The following is a 22,714-nucleotide window of genomic DNA, read 5'->3' on the forward strand; positions in this document are numbered from 1 at the left end:
TTGGTTGGTGGCTATTTATATCTTTATTTGGTCGAATTTGTGATAGCTACAGATGGAGTAAAAAAATGGTGGGGTAAAAAAGTGGTGTCTTTTGCTAACGTGGTTAGCTAATAGATTTACATATTGTGTCTTCCCTGTAAAACATTTTAAAAATCAGAAATGATGGCTGGATTCACAAGATGTGTATCTTTCATTTGGTGTCTTGGACTTGTGATTTCATAAACATTTTATTATATGATATCCCTGTGGCTTTAGGCTAGGCTATGCTAGTCAGCATTTTTGATGGGGGTGCTCCCGGATCCGGGTTTGTGAGGCGTTAGAGGTTAACTAGGTCTTTCTTTGCAGTACTTGATCAAATGACTGGACAATAATAAAGATACAATAAAACTAGAGCCTGCAGGACTTGGAGTGTGGTGTCAAAAAGATCAGAGCATCACTTTATTATGGACAGACCTCTCCCCATCTTCACAACTATTGAATCTATACGTTTTGACCATGACAGTTTACAATCTAAGGTAAGACCAAGTAATTGTCTCATCAACTTGTTCAACAGCTACACCATTCATTTCCAGATTCAGCTGAGGTCTAGAACTTAGGGAATGATTTGTAACAATGCTCTGGCCATCCATTCCAAAACAGACTGCAACTCTTTGTGTTTCAGTGACTTGATTAGCTGCCATTGCTGATGGATATATGGTTGAATCATCAGCATACATGGACACACATGCTTTGTTTAATGCCAGTGGCAGGTCATTGATAAAAATAGAAAAGAGGGCCTAGAGAGCTGCCCTGTTGTACACCACACTTTACCTTTGACATCAGAGAAGCTTCCATTAAAGAAACCTCTCAGATATATTAGATAGATAGCTCTGAATCCAAAATATGGCATGAGTTCAAAAGCCATAACACATAAATTCTCAACAACAGGTTTTGGTCAAGAATATCAAAGGCTGACTGAAATCTAACAGTATTGCTCCCACAATCTTCTAATTATCAATTTCTTTCAACCAATCATCAGTCATTTGTATCAGTCCAGTACATGTTGGGTGCCCTTCTCTAAAATCATACTGAAAGTCTGTTGTTAATTTGTTTACAAAGAAATAGCAATGTATTTGGTCAAACACAATTATTTGCAACAGTTTGCTAAGACCTGGCAGAAAGCTGATAGGTCTGCTGTTAGATCCAGTAAAGGCCGCATTCCCACTCTTGGGTAGCGGAATAATTTTTGATTGACTATATATGTATGCAATGCATATAGTCCTATGGGGCTCAGTTGTTAGAGCATCGAAACTTCAGAATCAAGAGTTTGATTCCCGCGGTGGACACCTATGTGAAAACGTATGCACGCATGAATGTATGTCACTTTAGATAAAAGCATTTGCTAAATGGCATATACCGTACATTCAGAAATTATTCAGACCCCTTCCGTTTTTCCACATTTTGTTATATTACAGCCTTATTCTAAAGAGAATAATAAATGTAAAAATCTTCATCAATCTACACACAATACACCATAATGACAAAGTGAAAAACGCTTTAGAATGTTTTAGCAAATGTATAAAAAAAGAAAAAACAGAAATACCTTATTTACATAAGTATTCAGACCCTTTACTATGAGACTCGAAATTGAGCTCAGGTGCATCCTGTTTCCATTGATCATCCTTGAAATGTTTCTACAACTTGGAGTCCACTTGTGGTAAATTCAAGTTATTGGGAAGGCACACACACACACACCTGTCATTATAAGGTCTATACAGTTGACAGTGCATGTCAGAGCAAAAAAAGCCAAAAAGCCATGAGGTCAAAGGAATTGTCCGTAGCAGTCCAAGACATAATTGTGTTGAGGCACAGATCTTGGGAAGGGTACCAACAATTACTGCAGCATTGAAGGTCCCCAAGAACACAGTGGCCTCCATCATTCTTAAATGGAAAAAGGTTTTGAGAAGGACAACCATCTCTGCAGCACTCCATCAATCAGGCCTTTATGATAGTGGCCAGACGGAAGCCACATGACAGCCCACTTGCAGTTTGTAAAAAGGCACCTAAAGGACTCTGACCATGAGAAACAAGATTCTCTGGTCTGATGAAACCTAGATTGAACTCTTTGGCTTGAATGCCAAGCGTCACATATGGAGGAAACCTGGCACCATCCCTATGGTGAAGCATGGTGGTGGCAGCATCATGCTGTGGGGATGAGTTTCAGCTGCAGGGACTGGGAGACTAGCTAGGATCAAGTGAAAGACATTCCAACTGCACAACGACCCTAAGCACACAGCCAAGACAATGCCGGAGTGGCTTGAGTGGTCCAGCCAGAGCCCGAACTTGAACCCCAGCAAACATCTCTGGAGAGACCTGAAAATAGCTGTGCAGCGACGCTCTCTATATAACCTGACAGAGCTTGACAGGATCTGCAGAGAAGAATGGGAGAAAATCCCCAAACACAGGTGTGCCAAGCTTGTAATCGCTGCCAAAAGGTTCTTCAACAAAGTACTGAGTAAAGGGTCTGAATACTTATGTAAATGTTGTACATTTGCAAACATGTCTGAAAACCTTTGTCATTATGGGGTATTGTGTGTAGATTGTTTTTTTTTCTCATCAATTTCATCCATTTTAGAACAAGGCAGTAACGTAACAAAAAGTGTAATGAGTCAAGCAGTCTGAATAATGTATGTATGTATGTATGTATGTATTTTTATTTATTTATTTATTTTATTTATTTTATTTAACCTTTATTTAACCAGGTAGGCAAATTGAGAACACGTTCTCATTTACAATTGCGACCTGGCCAAGATAAAGCAAAGCAGTTCGACACATACAACAACACATAGTTACACATGGAGTAAAAACAAACATATAGTCAATAATACAGTGAAAAAAATAAGTCTACAGTATATACAATGTGAGCAAGTGAGGTGAGATAAGGGGGGTGAAGGCAAACAGATATATGTATAAATAAATAAAAATATAAAAAGGCCATGGAGGCGAAGTGAGTACAACACAGCAAGTAAAATAAAAACTAAAAAAAACACTGGAATGGTTGGTTTGCATTGGAAGAAAGTGCAAAGTAGAGACAGAAATAATGGGGTGCAAAGGAGCAAAATAAATTAATAAATAAATACAGTAGGTAAAGAGGTAGTTGTTTGGGCTAAATTGTAGATGGGTTATGTACAGGTGCAGTAATCTATGAGCTGCTCTGACAGCTGGTGCTTAAAGCTAGTGAGGGAGATAGGTGTTTCCAGTTTCAGAGATTTTTGTAGTTCGTTCCAGTCATTGGCAGCAGAGAACTGGAAGGAGAGGCGTCCAAAGGAAGAATTGGTTTTGGGGGTGACTAGAGAGATATACCTGCTGGAGCGCGTGCTACGGGTAGGTGCTGCTATGGTGACCAGCGAGCTGAGATAAGGGGGGACTTTACCTAGCAGGGTCTTGTAGATGACCTGGAACCAATGGGTTTGGCGACGAGTATGAAGCGAGGGCCAGCCAACGAGAGTGTACAGGTCGCAGTGGTGGGTAGTATATGGGGCTTTGGTGACAAAACGGATGGCACTGTGATAGACTGCATCCAATTTATTGAGTAGGGTTTTGGAGGCTATTTTGTAAATGTAAATGACATCACCGAAGTATGTATGTATGTATGTATGTATGTATGTATGTATGTATGCATGCATGCATGCATGCATGCATGCATGTATGACTCGTTTCAGGAAACTAGGCATATGTCCCATGTCACTACTTCACAGGATGTAAATGTAAACAAATGTTTTATCAAAATGCGTTTTTTGGAACATGTAATCCTTCATGTGCCTTAATAATATAACTGATATTCTCCATCCATAAACACAAATAAAATGAATTACGAGCCTAGTTGGTTTAGCCACGGAAAAATCCAAGAACCTTCACACTACACTATGATTGGCTGAGATAATGGATGGGCTGGACATGCCGCGAGATGAGTTTGGATTGGTCTGGCATGTAGCATGCTCCATAACGTGAGCTGGTCAGTATGTGTTGACAGTCCTTTCTATCGCGCCGTTTTTGAAAAATAAAACGTTAGCCTCTACAAAAGTTTTGCTACTTTTCTCAACATTGATGCCCTGAAATTAGCAGGCGCTATCGACAGATCAGTTAGAAAAAGAGATAGGTTACTTTCTGCACACACCACGGTCAGTGTGAACCAGAGTGACTTGACACAAACAAGATGTAGCTATAAACAAAGCAGAGTTAAATGGTTCCAGTCTGCCGTGAAGCGTTCATCAATATATACGGGTAAGAGTATAGCTCCATTTTCAGAAATATGTTTCAAATTTAGCCAGAAAGTCATTTTTATTGCAAGTTAAAGCGTCCTGTTAGTTAGCAAATGTTACGTTTATGATCTGTGTGGTAATATTATTTGAATTAGAAAACTAGTCTATATGCAAATAATGTTAGGGAGCTAACATTGTAGCTAGTCTGTTAGATTTAGCTACCTGCAGATTCGTACTACAGCTATGACAATGTTTGTATTGGTGGTAGTATGAGTTGGCTATGCCGGTTTATTGTTGCACTAGCTAATAAGCTACATGTCTAAACAAATGACTCCACTTTGGCCGGATTATTTCATGACCCATGAAATTAGTCAGGTGTGTCTAGGGTAGATTATGGCCATCTATTGTTTTTCATGAACAGGTGTCTAGACAATAGTGACCCATCCACCTAGCTAGATGTGGCTGGGGGGTGGTTATAGCATTTCTTTCACATGACCCATTCATTTAGACAAGTGTGTCAGTTAAGCGTCATCTAATAAGGATCAAATATTTATAATATATGCAAGTAACCACTTCAACGTACCATTTACACCTTCTCTACATTGTGCATGTGACAAATAAATGTATATTTTATTTGATATAGCGTGTGTTTACCACATGTGAATCCTTAAAGAGATGGGTGGGGCTTAAGAGGATGTGAACGACGCTGAACGGTGTAGACAAAGAAGAGTTCGAGTAGGTGTACCAAAACATTCAAGGGCCATTTTCTCAAAAATGGGAATACAAGTTTATCAACTTTCAAAGCAGAATGACCTTCCCATTGTTCCTCAACTGCAGTGCATGATAGAGACTCTGAGCTAGAAAATAGTCTACTTTTATCCAATGTAAAAAAACACTATTTCAAATGTTGCTACATTAGACTGAATCGAGACAAAAATCAGGGGCATTAAATAAAGGTTAAATAAATTACAGCCTCCACTCTTCTGGGAAGGCTTTCCACTAGATGTTGAAACATTGCTGTGGGGACTTGCTTTCATTCAGCCACAAGAGCATTATTGAGGTCGGGCAATGTTGTTGGGTGATTAGGCCTGGCTAGCAGTCACCGTTCCAAATAATCCAAAAAGGTGTTCTTTTTTTTTTTTTTTTATAATTTTTATCCCATTTTCTCCCCAATTTTCATGGTATCCAATCGCTAGTAATTACTACCTTGTCTCATCGCTACAACTCCCGTACGGGCTCGGGAGAGACGAAGGTCGAAAGCCATGCGTCCTCCGAAGCACAACCCAACCAGCCGTACTGCTTCTTAACACAGCGCGCCTCCAACCCGGAAGCCAGCCACACCAATGTGTCGGAGGAAACACCGTGTACCTGGCCCCCCTTGGCTGGCGCGCACTGCGCCCGGCCCGCCACAGGAGTGGCTGGAGCGCGATGAGACAAGGATATCCCTACCGGCCAAACCCTCCCTACCCCGGACGACGCTATGCCAATTGTGCGTCGCCCCACGGACCTCCCGGTCGCGGCCGGCTGCGACAGAGCCTGGGCGCGAACCCAGAGACTCTGGTGGCGCAGTTAGCACTGCGATGCAGTGCCCTAGACCACTGCTCCACCCGGGAGGCCAAGGTGTTCGATGGGGGTTGAAGTCAGGGCTCTGTGCAGGCCAGTCAAGTTCTCCATCACCGATATTGACAAACCATTTCTGTATAGACCTTGCTTTATGCACAGTGGCACCGTCATGCTGAAATAGGAAACTTTGAGACAACAGTTGAGGAAGAACAGAATCGTCTATAATGTCATTGTACGCTGTACTGATAATATCCTTTTGGGGCTATAGGGGGCGCTTTGGAAAAACTGGAAAATATGTGCAAATTTTCAAACGGCCTCTTAATATATTTTTGCTCTTACAATATGCATATTGTTAATACTGTTGGATAGAAAAGAGTCTATAGTTTCTAAAACCGTTTTAATTTTTTCTCTGAGTGGAACACAAGTCCTTTGGCAGCACTTTCCCCGACCAGGAAGTAAAATGCAAGATGTTTATGCTCGCTTCAACGCTCTGCCTATACATGGTCATGCCACCTATGACCCGAAACACACCTCGTACGCCTTCCTCTGGGTGTCAAGAGGACGTCAGAAGAGAAATCTTGCGTTTATCTTGTTCTGACGTGAAATAAGACCTATTTCTTTGGCGTGACCGTCAATTTCAGGAAGTCAGAAGCGCGCGACTTGGGAGAGATATCATGTTTTGTTTTGCTGCCGTTTCTGATGTGAACTATCTCCAGCTCGGATTTGATTTGATAAATGAGACCATGTCATCGTAATGTATGTTTTTTCAATATAGTTTAATCAGATTATTTGAATTTTTTCGGGAGTTTTGCCGTGTTCCGTAATGTTTCCTTTGTTTACTTTGGAGAGATCCATGCCACTCGACTAGTACCCCTGCTAAAGGAAGATGGAAAGTTGCCATTCTGAATGGATTGAACGACTATTCTGGACTAAGGACAACTTGATCAACATTCTGATGAAAGATCAGCCAAAGTAAGACCAAATTTATAATGTTATTTCATATATCTGTCGTGCATGTCAACTGGTCGCGCGCGCCCAAGTGTGTCTGTCTGGCGTGGCTATGCTAATTTAGTGCTACATTTAGTTTTCGATGTAAAACATTTCATAAATCAGAAATATTGTCTGGAATCACAAGAATCCTGTTTTTCAATTGCTGCACAGTATGTATTTCTCAGAAATGTTTTATGAGGAGTAATTAGGTATTTGATGTTGGTGTCTGTAAATGTTATGGCTGCTTTCGGTGCCATTTTTGAGTGTAGCTGAAATGTAATTTATGATTTATACCATAAATATGCACATTTTTCAAAAAAAACATATGCTATACAATAAATATGTTATCAGACTGTCATCTTAGGAAGTTGTTTCTTGGTTAGTGGCTATATATATCTTCATTTGGTCGAATTTGTGATAGCTGCTGATGGAGTAAAAAACTGATGGAGTAAGAAAAGTAATGTCTTTTGCTAAGGTGGTTAGCTAATAGATTTACATATTTTGTCTTCCCTGTAAAACATTTTAAAAATCGGACATGTTGGCTAGATTCACAAGATGTCTGCCTTTCATATGCTGTATTGGACTTGTTAATGTGTGAAAGTTAAATATTTAAAAAAAATGTATTTTTTGAATTTGCCGCTCTGCCTTTTCAATGGAGTGTGGGAGGTGTGCCGCTAGCGCCACCCCTGTCCTAGAGAGGATATCTCTCTTCACTGGAACTAAGGGGCCTAGCCTGAACCATGAACAACAGCACAATACCATTATTCATCCTACATCAAACTTTACAGTTGGCACTTTGCAATGGGGAAGGCAGCGTTCTCCTGGCATCCGCCAAACCTAGATTTGTCCTTTGGACTGCCAGATGGTGAAGCGTGATTAATCACAACAGAAAATGCGTTTCCACTGCTCCAGAGTCCAATGGCGGCAAACTTTGCAGAACTCCAGCCAACGCTTAGCATTGTGCATAGTGATCTTAGGCTTGTGTGCGGCTGCTTGGCCATGGAAACCCATTTCATGAAGCTACCAACAAACTGTTATTGTGCTGACGATGCTTCCAGATACAGTTTGGAACTCAGTAGTGAGTGTTGCAACCGAGGACAGATGATTTTTACGGGCTATGCGCTTCAGCACTCTGTGGTCCTTTTCTGTGAGATTTAGTGGCCTACCGCTTTGACGAACTGACTTGTAGAGAAGGTGGCATCCTATGACGAGCTCTTTAGTAAGGCCATTCTACTGCCAATGGCTGTCTATGGAGAATACATGGCTGTGTGCTCTATTTTAATACACCTGTCAGCAACGAGTGTGGCTGAAATACCCGAATTCACCAATTTGAAGAGGTATCCACATACTTGTGTCAGGGGAGAAGCTCCAGGTGGTATCTGATTTTAAGTACCTTGGCATCATACTTGATTCCAACCTCTCTTTTAAAAAGCATGTGAAAAAGGTAATTCAAATAACCAAATTCAACCTCGCTAATTTCCGATTTATACGAAATTGTTTGACAGAGGTAGCAAAACTGTACTTCAAATCTATGATACTCCCCCACTTAACATACTGCTTGACTAGTTGGGCCCAAGCTTGCTGTACAACCTTAAAACCTATTCAGTCTGTCTACAAACAGGCTCTCAAAGTGCTTGATAGGAAGCCCAATAGCCATCATCACTGTTACATTCTCAGAAAGCATGAGTGCCTGAGTTGGGAAAATCTTGTGCAATACACCGACGCATGTCTTGTATTCAAGATCCTAAAAGGCCTGGCTCCCCCTCCACTCAGTATTTTTGTTAAACAGAAAAGCCAAACATATGGCAGCAGATCCATAATCCCTAGCTGTGTATTGCCGCTTTCCATGTTGTCTGTAGCTTCTGAGGTGTGGAAACACTGTTGCTTTTATGAATTTTGTCTTGCTGCTTTTTGTCCTATGTTGCTCTGTCTGTATGCTATGTCTTTGCTTGTCCTATGTTGCTCTGTCTGTATGCTATGTCTTTGCTTGTCCTATGTTGCTATGTCTGTATGCTATGTCTTTGCTTGTCCTATGTTGCTCTGTCTGTATGCTATGTCTTTGCTTGTCCTATGTTGCTCTGTCTGTATGCTATGTCTTTGCTTGTCCTATGTTGCTCTGTCTGTATGCTATGTCTTTGCTTGTCCTATGTTGCTCTGTCTGTATGCTATGTCTTTGCTTGTCCTATGTTGCTCTGTCTGTATGCTATGTCTTTGCTTGTCCTATGTTGCTCTGTCTGTATGCTATGTCTTTGCTTGTCCTATGTTGCTCTGTCTGTATGCTACGTCTTTGCTTGTCCTATGTTGCTCTGTCTGTATGCTACGTCTTTGCTTGTCCTATGTTGCTCTGTCTGTATGCTACGTCTTTGCTTGTCCTATGTTGCTCTGTCTGTATGCTACGTCTTTGCTTGTCCTATGTTGCTCTGTCTGTATGCTACGTCTTTGCTTGTCCTATGTTGCTCTGTCTGTATGCTACGTCTTTGCTTGTCCTATGTTGCTCTGTCTGTATGCTACGTCTTTGCTTGTCCTATGTTGCTCTGTCTGTATGCTATGTCTTTGCTTGTCCTATGTTGCTCTGTCTGTATGCTACGTCTTTGCTTGTCCTATGTTGCTCTGTCTGTATGCTACGTCTTTGCTTGTCCTATGTTGCTCTGTCTGTATGCTACGTCTTTGCTTGTCCTATGTTGCTCTGTCTGTATGCTACGTCTTTGCTTGTCCTATGTTGCTCTGTCTGTATGCTACGTCTTTGCTTGTCCTATGTTGCTCTGTCTGTATGCTACGTCTTTGCTTGTCCTATGTTGCTCTGTCTGTATGCTACGTCTTTGCTTGTCCTATGTTGCTCTGTCTGTATGCTACGTCTTTGCTTGTCCTATGTTGCTCTGTCTGTATGCTATGTCTTTGCTTGTCCTATGTTGCTCTGCGTGTTCTCACTGCTCAATGATTGTCTATATTGTAATTGTTTTTAATAACCTGCCCAGGGACTGCGGTTGAAAATTAGTTGGCTGGCTAAAACCGGAACTTTCACTGAAACGTTGATTAATGTGCACTGTCCCTGTAAAAATTAAAAATAAACTCAAAAACTCAACTTTTGTATGTTTGTTACATACAGTACCAGTCAAAAGTTTGGACAAACCTACTCATTAAAGTGTTTTTCTTTATTTTACTATTTTATACATTGTAGAATAATAGTTAAGACATCAAACCTATGAATTAACACATATGAAATCAAGTAGTAACCAAAAGTGTTAAACAACATATATTTTAGATTCTTCAAAGTAGCCACCCTTTGCATTGATGACAGGTTTGCACACTCTTGGCATTCTATCAACCAGCTTAACCTGGAATGCTTTTCCAACAGTCTTGAAGGAGTTCCCACATATGCTGAGCACTTGTTGGCTGCTTTTCCTTCACTCTGCGGTCCAACTCATCCCAAACCATCTCAATTGAGTTGAGGTCGGGTGATTGTGGAGGTCAGGTCATCTGATTCAGCACTCCATCCCTCTCCTTCTTGGTCAATTAGCCCTTACGCAGCCTGGACGTGTGTTGGGTCATTGTCCTGTTGAAAAACAAATTATACTCCCACTAAGCGCAAACCAGATGGAATGGCATATTGCTGCAGAATGCTGTGGTAGTCATGCTGGTTAGGTGTGCCTTGAATTTGAAATAAATCAATCAGACAGTGTCACCAGAAAAGCACCCCCACACCATCACACCACCTCCTCCATGCTCCACGGTGAGAACCACACGTGCAGAGATCATCCATTCACCTACTCTGCGTCACAGACACAGCGGTTGTAACCACAAATCTCAAATTTGGATTTCCACCGGTCTAATGTCCATTGCTCGTTTTTCTTGGCCTAAGCAAGTCTTCTCTTCGTATTGGTGTCCTTTAGTAGTGGTTTCTCTGCAGCAATTTGACTATGTAGGCCAGATTCATGCAGTCTCGTCTGAACAGTTGATGTTGAGATGTGTCTGTTACCTGAACTCTGTGAAACATTTATTTGGGCTGAAATTTCTGAGGCTGGTAACTCTAATGAACTTATCCTCTGCAGCAGAGGTAACTCTGGGTCTTCCTTTCCTGTGGCAGTCCTCATGAGAGCCAGTTTCATCATTGCTCTTGATGGTTTTTGCAACTACACTTGAAGAAACTTTCAAAGTTCTTGAAATGTTCCGCATTGACTGACCTTCATGTCTTAAAATCGATGGACAGTCGTTTCTTTTTGCTTATTTCAGCTGTTCATGCCATAATATGGACTTGACATTTTACTAATTAGGGCTATCGTCTGTATACCACCACTACTTTGTCACAACAAAACTGATTGGCTCAAATGCAATCAGAAGGAAAGAAATTCCACAAATGAAATTCTAACAAGGCACACCTGTTAATTGAAATGCAATCCAGGTGACTACCTCATGAAGCTGGTTGAGAGAAGCTGTCATCCAGGCAAAGGGTGGCTACTTTGAAGAATCTTGTTTAACACTTTTTTGCTTACTACATGATTCCATGTGTGTTATTTCATAGTTGTGATGTCTTCACCATTATTCTACAATGTAGAACATTGTAAAATAAAGAGAAACCCTGGAATGAATAGGTGTGTTCAAACTTGACTATCCCTGTATATACACACACACACACAAAAGTAATGTCCCTGTGGAGAGCATAGTAACCTGTACTTTTACTTCAGACTGAATGTGTACAATGTCTCAATAGAGAACATAGTAACTGGTCTGCTGTTATCGGTTGAGATTGATGCAAATGTGTGGCTAATTAAAAAGCTCACGTCAAGGGGGACGGCGTGGAGAAACAATTAAAAGCTGGCACCTTGTGGCGAGGGTATACGTTGAGGGGTGTAGTCACGACTCACTGAACTTTACATATCCTTTGGGGGCAAAGGGTTAAAACGTTTATATTTCTAACAAACAACACTTGTCAAGCTTACCACTACCTCAAACTGTTGAATGGCAAGGACAAAAACACAGTCCACAGGCGGAGGTAAGGGAGGAGAGTGGGAGATGGGGGATGAAGAGAGAGAGGGGAGATATAGGGTGAAAAGAGGTAGATATGGGGAGAGAGGTTTAGGGATGATGGAGAGTCAGAGGGTGAATGAGAAGATATAGGGGAAGAGGGAGAGGAGCTAAAGGGAAATGAGGGTGAGAGGGGGAGAGAAAAGAGGTACAGTATACTAGTTGGTTGGCAGGGAAGAGGCCTGCATGTCTTCTTTTAATTGCTGGTGCTCCATCAAAGATGAGCATGCTCCTTCAACAGACATCCCTAGGTTGTGTGTGTACTGTATGTGTTCTCATGTATGTGAGAACAAGTGAAATTGCTGTGAGTATCCTTGTCACGCACCCATAGTTCCCAGTAAGAGTGGAGATGCACAATTTCTCACATCACTCGTTTCTAAAAGCATCCACACACTAACAGACTGACAAACTCTTTAACCTGAACATACATGCTTACAGACCATATCCACACACACACACACACACACTAAGTATATCCCATATGTGTAATTGTGGTAAATTGTGGGAATGTCCTCTTAAATGACAATGACCCCCCCCAAAAATTATTAATTCACTCTCTGAAAGCTAACAGAGCTAAATAAAGAAGGGCACGTATGTCACGATGTCCAGAATCTCCAAACTCTTTTTGCTCTAAGAGCCAAAATGGATGCAGCAGAATGAGCCGAATAGAACCTCTGGGACCAAGGTTAAGTCCATGTCTCCTCTATGACATAATGACATCAGCATTGTCCACTACAATGCATATCTGCTGGTTGACCCGGCAATAGAGCTGGTAGTCAGAGCCCAGTCCAACCAATCAAATCAAAGCTATCACAGGGCACACACTGGTTTGTACTACGCTACACTGCATTTCCCCAGACGATGACCTTGAAAGAGGGAACAATGCTTCAATTCACTAACGACGTTGGAACATTTGTCTTTTTTTTCCCTGAATTCAATCATATCCATTTACTCCCTCATCGAATTCTCTGAAATGCCTTTGCCAAGTCTGCCATGCATGAAAATACCTTTGTCAATTCATATTTCCCTCAATTCCTTGCATCCTCTTTCCTTGCTTCTGTCACAAAACACATTGGACTTTTGGACAGTCTCCTCAATACGGTTGAGGCAAGAGGATCCGAGGAATCACGGAAAGACAAATTGAAGTAGGGCCCAGAGTGTTGAACAAAACCACCCTACGGGTGTCAGTAGAAGAACGCATTTTTGTTTTTCCAACCAAACCAAGATGGCTGCATGTCTGCCTCAGTGACGGTCTGCAGTGGAGGGATAATGCACTGATTGTCCATCATGTGGTCTGTCCATTTCACATTCATTTAGAGTAGCCTAGAGACCAGATATATTTACACTGGAACGAGAAGAAAAAAAAACACCCATCTCTCTCCCCCTCACTCCCTCCTAACTTCTCTTCTCAATTCAAGAAGCATTATTAGCATGACAAGAAAGGGGATGCCAAACCACATTTTGACAACAGCATCTACCCGCTCTCTCTCTCGCTCTCCAAATGAGTTTTTATTCTTTAAAGAACTTATGAAAGAGATTGGTGTGTTTTTTTTCTTATCTAATCATGGAATGGGGTTGTTCAATGACAGATTTTAAACAAATACATGTCTATCACTTGATGGTTTCATTTCAGAGACAAAATAATCATGTTTTTTTTTGTTGCCAAATGCTATATATCAGCCTCACTCTCAGAGAAATAAGTAATACTGCTAGGTCTAAAATCCGACTGGAATTGAGATAAAACTGAGTTATTATGCAGGAACTCCTTCAACTCGGAGTTCACCAGGTTTTACAAAACTTTTTCCAGCGCAGACAGTTTAGATATGGGACGATAGTTATCCAACCGTGACAGATCTCCACCCTTATGTAAGGGGATGATGTGGGCTGCTTTCCAGACTTTTGGATTCATATTACTTGCCAATGAAAGATTGAATGTATGTGTGAGAGAGTCAGTAATGATCTCTGCACCATTTTGTCTTAAAAGTTCAATTAGTCCGGGCTGACCGCTATCTTCATATCAAAAGATTCGAGTGCCTTTACAACTTCTGAAAGCGCAATCTCGGTCAAATGAAATAGAAATACCGTAGGTCGGCTTGCGACAGTTTCATGCACAGCCTCATTCGAGATGTTAGGATGGAGTTCATTATTAAATAAAATGCCCAGCCTTAGCAAATTGCTCATTAAAAATGTCAACTATATATAAAAATATGACATTTACACACACAAAGATATCTAAAAACCTGTTTTTGCTTTGTCATTATGGGGTATTGTGTGTAGATTGATGAGAGAAAAAACGATTGAATCCAATTTTAGAATAAGGCTGTAACGTAACAAAATGTGGAAAAAGTCAAGAGGTCTGAATACTTTCCGAACGCACTGTATATGTTTCACATCTCTGGAAGTTGGCTAAAACATGCTTCCCCTCAATATGAGATCTGTATGTAAAACATTTACATTTGACATTAGTAATTTAGCAGATGCTCTTATCCAGAGTGAATTAAACTAAGTGCAATCATCTGAAGATAGCTAGGTGAGATAACCACAGTGTATCACAATGAAATATACAGGATACGAACATTCCACTCTAGCTTAACAATGGATATATAGGTTTTTGCAAAAAAACAACAACTTTTAATTCACATCTAGAATGTATGAATGAAACATCTAAGTACAGTAATATTTTGGACAAACATGAAGGTAATCATAGGCAAGAATTTCTGATGAAAAAACACATGTGAAAAATTGGTGGATATAGCGCTTTGGAAATAAACTCATTTATTTATAACATCCGAGACCAAGAACGTCAAACTAAGCCTTGTCTAATCGTCATAATATATTCTGAGTGAATCTCACCAGTACACTCAAAAATACAGGGGTGACTCCATTTTAGTCCTCATCACTCTTAAAGGCAGTCTAGTGTAATGCTGTGATCCTGCTCTTTTCCTGCCATGGCGCTAGCAGCATAACTGAGCTGGTGTGTCATTACAACCCCACCCACCGAACGGGGAAATCCTGGGCCAATGAGGCTGGGCCGTTAGCTGGAGGCACAGCGATGAATCACTGCTCTGCCTGTGTCATATATGCCTACATGCCACTCCATTCTAACAGCCTCCACAAGAGAACTAGGGTGTGTTTACACACATCTAACTAGGCTTATATCCTAAGTAATAATGACGCCCAGTTGTTTCTTTACCTTGCTGGATTATCGTACGTTTCTCCCCTTTGCCTAAAATAATGATGTGTCATGTTCTAATTCTGTGTAAGCCTTGCCTATGTAAGTTGTTATGGAGTCCCCATGCTCGATACCCTGGTCCCCCATGCTCGATACCCTGGTCCCCCATGCTCGATACCCTGGTCCCCCATGCTCGATACCCTGGTCCCCCATGCTCGATACCCTGGTCCCCCATGCTCGATACCCTGGTCCCCCATGCTCGATACCCTGGTCCCCCATGCTCGATACCCTGGTCCCCCATGCTCGATACCCTGGTCCCCCATGCTCGATACCCTGGTCCCCCATGCTCGATACCCTGGTCCCCCATGCTCGATACCCTGGTCGGATACCTTGAGCAGATCCAGTCTCAAACCTAGGTTGGACAGCAAATCAGCAGGAGCAGAAGCATTGCATTGTGTTTTTAAAAAAGCGCTAGTGTCTCTGGAGCAAACAACACTACACTGAACACACCATAGCAGAGAAGAGCAAATCTGATGAAACTGTACTCATGGCAATGCTGAGTGTGTCCAAGAGTGTGTGTGTGCGTTTGTATGCACTTTTGTTTGTGTACGCAGGCATGCATGTGTATGTGTGTGTACGAGCACGTGTGTGTGTGTGTGTGTGTGTGTGTGTGTGTGTGTGTGTGTGTGTGTAGTGGGTGGAGAAAAGGGAAAAGTGCCTCTCCTCTCTGTGTAGTAGTTCAGGTGAGTGTTAATGGAGGTGGTAAAGTGTTGTTAAGGTGGAGGTTAATGCTCATCTTTCTCTCCTCTCCCGCCTCCACTGATGCACCACAGAGTAATGAACCATAGAGATAAAACGACTGGATCCATCTCTAGGAAATGAGCAACCACATTTATCCTGGATCAGGTGATGCACTTAGTGCTACTGCATCAGCATTCACATGTTCCCAAATGGCAACCTATCCCCTATATAGTGCAATACTTTTGACCAGAGCCATATAGGCCCTGGTCAAATGTAGTGTACTACAGTATATAGGGAATAGGGTGGCATTTGGGATAAACATATTGTATTTGGTAGATAACTAGCCAGCCATATCAAATAAGGAAGTGTTCTGCTAGCTACAGTACTGTGTATGGAAGCAGTACAGACTGATAAAGATATACATTTGTAACATGCACTGGGCTGAGGCGAGATGAGAGTGACGTCATTGTCAGAGAAGCCCCCGGTGGATGGAACACTTACTCACGCAGCCAAAGGACTGAAGTAGAACTGTATCGGCAAGGGAAACCGAATCCTAGACAAGTCATTTGAGCCGAGCGGCCCCTTCTTGTCTAGTGAAAGAAAGAAAGTGAATCCACGCACTAAATAGCAGCATTGTGACAACAGTGATATGAGATGTCAGGCTTATGAGGCCCATTTGCTTACAAAACAACCAGCAGAAAACCCATCTTGTTTTCCACTGAAAATAACCAGCTTTTCGTTATGTGTTTGAGCGGCTTTTTCTCCCCCCCCCATCCACGCGTCCGTCCACTGAAAACATAATTATGTTTCCTTCATTAAAAAAATAGTCATTTATTGTGCAGAGAACGGCGCTACAGCTGTCCCTTGATTACTAAATGGAATAGAGCAATGATCTATGAAGTCATTAGGGCTACAGTGTGGAACTAATTCCAATCCTGGAATGAACCGCAGAACCAAGGAGGGGCACTTGCAAGCGAGAGAGAGAGAAAGGGAGAGAAAGGAGGTGGGAGGGAGAGAGAGGGTGGGAAGTGGAGCAAAAGAGGGAGAAGGGAGAGAGAGAAGGGAGAGAGAGAGAGGAGGGAAGTAGAGTGAGAGCAGTGGCCATTTTCTACTCTCAATCCATAGTTGATCAGCTGTCAGATATCATGTGATTAATCTACCCTGAGTGATTCCAATCGTGTATGTGCGTGTGTGCATGTGTGTGTGCGTGTGTGCGTGCACGTGCGTAAATGTTCTGATGATAATCAGAGTGCAAGTTGTTGATGACGATTATCTCCATGTTTCTAAAGCCAGATGGTTTGAAGGCCTGGTTAGCAAACAGTGTCGAACTCATTAGCAGTAGGCCCATAGCCACACCTGCGCTAATGGATAGCATGTGCAGGAGGGAGTAGTTAAGGGAATACTTCACTAGCTAAAGACTTGCTGGGGACTGGGGAGTGGCTGTACAGTGAAATAGATACGGTATTGGGTTAAATGGTTAGCATTAGCAGGTCATTGAACTTGCACAGTCCATACTGGTCTATATTATACATATATTATATACTTCAGCCTGTATTTTCAAAACTTTGAGTAGGAAACAGCAACGATAAAAACATCCTATACACAGCATAACTTAACCTCCATAATTAACCCTTCACTCTCTGCTGCTCACACAGATTTTTTTTAAATCAGTCATGTCAGAGCAGTTTTAGCCCTGGGACTCAGCACAACCAGCGGCCTAACTCTGGCCACGCGCCCCATTCATGGGTTACATGTTTCCTCACAATATTGTTTTGAATGTTCGTTTTGTCCTGTTGCCCAGCTGAACATTCTGCACAACGCAAAGTCAATTAGCGCCGGTGAAGATTTAATCAAAAGTGCATTACAGTGACTTGTAAATACAATGCCATTCAAAAAGGAGGCAAATAACTTGTAGGAAAAGCTTTTGTCATCATTTTGATGTTGCCAGATGTACTTTAGATGCAGTATAACGTTAGCTAAAATTCAGGGAAGGTCACCTGATTTTAGCTAGCTAACTTGAGGCATTGCTAGCAATTGTTGACGAACTTTGCTAGCTAATGACAACATTGCCATTTGTCTAAAGTACATTTGACGACATGATAATGCTGGCAAAGTTGTTTCCAACTATACATTTGACTACTTTCTCAATGTCATCGTGTTTCCAGGAATTATTGTGTAATTTAGTCGAAACAATATTTAGCCTCTGTCCAGAATGACTGGGCGCTTATCATCACTTCAGGGCACCACTACCGCGCCGCCAGTAGAGGGCGACTTGAGTAAATGTTCATAACAATGGCATGACGCGACCGAGTGACAGAGGTGAAACCTATGAATAGGGGTCAGATATATGATGACATCATCATTATAACATTCAGTAGGGCTAATGGGGTGATACAGTAATGTGTGTGTGTGTGTGTGTGTGTGTGTGTGTGTGTGTGTGTGTGTGTGTATAATGTCCCTTACCCTCAATGGGCGATGTCTTGAGCCTGCGGCAGACTCCCTGCACGTCTCCGTAGGAGTCGGCTATCTTGGTGACGGCCTCTCCACTCCTCAGCTCCATCAGCTCTCGGAGGTCCATCACCGTGATGCCAAAGTCCCCCTCCTGGTTGCCATCGGCGACAGAGTTCCCCGGAGGGTGGTCCGCCGTGTTGTTGGCCATTTTGTCGTTGTTTGATTGTTTCTCTCTCTTTACTCGCCGACTGTCTCTCACTGCCTCTACTGTCTCTCGAAGATCACTGTGCGTGACAGTTGTAAACTAAGAACTGGCTAGTAGTGCGGAAATAGTTAAATAGTACAACAAGGAAGTCCAAGTCACCTAAGGGCTTCAACACCTAAGTCCTTACTTTGTGCAGACAGGAAATGTGGGTATTGTAGTAGTATTGAGTGGTGGTCTCTCTGCCAGGTGTGGGAGATGAACATCAGTGGACGAGCGTCTGGACCCGGAAGTGCATATTAGTTACCAAGGAAACAGTGGAGTCATGATCCGTTGACCACTTCTTCTGTTCCACAAAACTGCAGGAGAAAGAGACAAGAAAAAGGTTTTAAAACATTGAAAAAGTCCAAATGAATATAAACCACAGGAATAGCTTGCTATTGAGGATTTCTATCAAATACGGCAAGATTACCACCACATCACCAGAGAAAAAGAAAACACTTAAATTATTGCGGAACAGTATGGCAGTGGTTCCCAAACTGTGGGGCGGGCAAGAGCAGTCATTTAAAATTTAAGGAACTCAGTTCGGTTTTGAACGTACTCATCATCAGTTCCTCGTCATGTTAGTTGTTGCATACCTTAGAGAGCGATGTATAACTTGTCAGAAAATGTCCAGCTAACGTTTTTATATCAAGTTTTTTTTAGCCCATTGTCATTTTTTTTGTCACGCAAATACTACATGCATACACATTCGACATTGCAAAATGTACAGAATTGCAAGAAAATTGCAAGAGTGGAGGAACTGAGATAAGAGAAGAAAATGCCAAAGCTGGAGAGATTCTCAAAAGCAGAGAGCATGTGATTCTCTGAATGGGAAAGACAGTCATGCTTTGCAATGAGCTTGAACAATTCCTAAGGACAGGCGATACAGTAGGAAACATACTTAGGATAATCTGACTCTCACTTGACACACACAGCCCCCTTTGTTTGTATAAGATTAGCAGTCTCGCAGTAGATCCAACTGCTTGTCCCAAAACGACTGCTTTTCACATAGAATCCTAATTCCCCTATATGGAGGCAGAGGATAAAGACGCCATGGGAATCACCATAGTGACCTGGTTCTATGACACCAGTGGTATAGAGTAGTTATCAGTGGTGTGTAGCTGTAGAGAGGAGCTATGATAGATTGTTAATATCTCCCATACAATACAAAGTCTAATACAGCTGTCTTTAATACGGCACTGTGTGTTGGAACTGACTGGAAGGAAGAGGACATTATGCTAATGTGAGATAACGCTCTGGACCACTCCTCTGGGCCGGTGTGTGTGTTTCAGAGTGTGTGACTGTTTGCGCGTGTGTGTGTGTATGTCCCACTCCTCTGGGCTCTCCATGACTTGCTAAACACCCCAAATGGAGGTCTGCCTTTGATGTGTGCTTATGTGATAAGAACTGATGTGCTGGAGTGTGACTCTCCGGATTTCCATTCTCTGTCTCACACGCACGCACGCACATCCACACGCACGCACATCCACACAGCACGCACATCCACACAGCACGCACATCCGCACATCCACACAGCACGCACATCCACACAGCACGTACATCCGCACACACGCACATCCACACAGCACGCACGCACATCCACACAGCACGCACATCCGCACACACGCACATCCACACAGCACGCACATCCGCACACACGCACATCCACACGCACGCACATCCACACAGCACGCACATCCACACAGCACGCACATCCACACACACGCACATCCACACACACGCACATCCACACACACGCACATCCACACACACGCACATCCACACACACGCACATCCACACACACGCACATCCACACACACGCACATCCACACACACGCACATCCACACACACGCACATCCACACACACGCACATCCACACAGCACGCACATCCGCACACACGCACATCCACACAGCACGCACGCACATCCACACAGCACGCACGCACATCCACACAGCACGCACGCACATCCACACAGCACGCACATCCGCACACACGCACATCCACACAGCACGCACATCCGCACACACGCACATCCACACAGCACGCACATCCGCACACACGCACATCCGCACACACGCACATCCGCACACACGCACATCCGCACACACGCACATCCGCACAGCACGCACATCCGCACAGCACGCACATCCGCACAGCACGCACATCCGCACAGCACGCACATCCGCACAGCACGCACATCCGCACAGCACGCACATCCGCACAGCACGCACATCCGCACAGCACGCACATCCGCACAGCACGCACATCCGCACAGCACGCACGCACATATGCACACACGCACATCCACACAGCACGCACGCACATCCACACAGCACGCACATCCGCACACACGCACATCCGCACACACGCACATCCGCACACACGCACACACGCACATCCGCACACACGCACATCCACACAGCACGCACATCCGCACACACGCACATCCGCACACACGCACATCCGCACACACGCACATCCGCACGCACGCACATCCACACGCACGCACATCCACACGCACGCACATCCACACGCACGCACGCACATCCACACGCACGCACGCACATCCACACGCACGCACGCACATCCACACGCACGCACGCACATCCACACCAGGGTTTCCGTTAGCCGGCAACCGCCGACTTTTGGCCGATAACAATTATGAAAAGTATAAATAAATAAAAGTTGTCGGGCTGCCTCTCATACACCCCGATTGCCTTACTTACATGCACCTGATGCTGAGGAGGGAGAGCGAGAGACGAGCCTTGGCCTAAGCTACTGTTGATTGCGAAGATGGAGGCCATTTTCATTAAAGTAAAAGGAAAGTTAGAGGGGGAAAAGTATGCCTATAGTGAAAGGGTGGGGGGGGGGGGTATTTATAATAATTTGTTTTATCATTATTATTATTGTAGGCCTATATCATTGTTATTTTAGGCCTATTTATTCATCTAAACCAGTTGTTTAATATGCAAAAAGTGTTTCGTTTCATTCGGTTTTCTCAATTTGATCTGCCTTTTTAATTATGTGCTCCGTATTTAGTTTACGATAGGTTAAGTAGACTTGCCTATTTTTGTCATTTGTTGGATACGGTAGGCACTAGACTTTGTTGGTAATTGCTGCAATATAGCCTGTTCAAAACATTTGTGAAGGTTTTAAACCAGTTCACAAGTGTTACATTTAATTCTGTTGGGCCATTTTCTTTGGCCAAATTTAAGTTCCAACTGTAATATTGTGTTTGCCAAAATATAATATCCTGCTCTTATTTTGCCTATAAACAATGGCTTGTCTTACTTTTGAAATTACCCAAATAATGTTAAGAAACTTTGTGTTGTGTGGCAGTGCGCACCAACTGACTCTGAGAGTTGAACTTGAGGTGAGGAAGAATGTTTTAGGCCTACCAGAGTGAATCCTAGAAATTAACAATATAATGCTTATCTTTAATTATGATAGAAAAGTAACTAATTAGTCTCCTTGTGTACGCCTATATCATAGCAGAGGCAGTAGCCTATCTGACGGGTATGTCAGTGCAGCATTCCACCGGCTTTTCTAGGTCTAACCTTTTTCTTCATTTATAGATTTTTTAAATATTAATATCGTACAGTGAATGCCTAAGCCTATAGGCATACGCATGCTATTCCCTGGTGCGTTTGGTGCTCAAATCTCCAACAGCGGAATAAGTTTTGTTTTAGGAAAGTAAAAACCAATAAAGCAATGGGCTAGAAAGTTTTGCATAGGTTACGCACCGAAACACAAGGAATATAGTGTTTTAGAAATTTGTAATTAAGGTTGCTTTTAAGGACACGTAAATGTGGCTCATTTGGCCAACATCGCTCGTTTGTTGATGGTGCTGGCTGCTTGGGTGGACGCCCTAATGGGTTACGTACCTCAATACATATGGATGACCGGGTAATTTTCTCAAAATGTCAGATAATTGTAAATATTCCCAGTCACTTGTCCGGTGTCAAATTTTCCTAACAAAAACCCTGACACACACACAGTACCATAATATAATTAGCTTAGATTGGAGCGGTTTAACCTAGATTGGGTTAATATGCTCTTCTTTATACTCTGACATCTTCCCTGGAAGTTGATATAAATATAAAACAAAGAACAGCTCACTGATTTAACCTCAGGCCTTTCACTGAAGCAGTTAGATAAAACAACCGTCATGGCCATGTACTGCTCCCTAACCCCCATCTACAGTTGAAGTCGTACGTTTACATAACCTTAGGTTGGAGTCATTAGAACTTGTTTTTCAACCACTCCACAAATTTCTTGTTAGCAAA

The 22,714-nt window shown here is 42.7% G+C and overlaps 1 protein-coding gene across 6 annotated transcripts in view; it reads right to left on the reverse strand.

The window, feature by feature from the left end:
* LOC129843188 (plasma membrane calcium-transporting ATPase 1-like) overlaps nucleotides 1-22,714 on the reverse strand; it is a 176,993-nt gene that overhangs the window by 113,788 nt on the left and 40,491 nt on the right. For all 6 annotated transcript variants that reach the window (XM_055911853.1, XM_055911855.1, XM_055911852.1 and 3 more), the window contains exon 2: nucleotides 18,193-18,741. In XM_055911853.1, the coding sequence (XP_055767828.1) occupies nucleotides 18,193-18,388 (196 nt within the window). In that variant the 5' untranslated portion in view covers nucleotides 18,389-18,741. The remainder of the gene's footprint in view (nucleotides 1-18,192; nucleotides 18,742-22,714) is intronic.

This window comes from Salvelinus fontinalis, chromosome 3, assembly GCF_029448725.1.
Source record: "Salvelinus fontinalis isolate EN_2023a chromosome 3, ASM2944872v1, whole genome shotgun sequence".
In the NCBI taxonomy this organism is placed as follows: Eukaryota; Metazoa; Chordata; class Actinopteri; order Salmoniformes; family Salmonidae; genus Salvelinus; species Salvelinus fontinalis.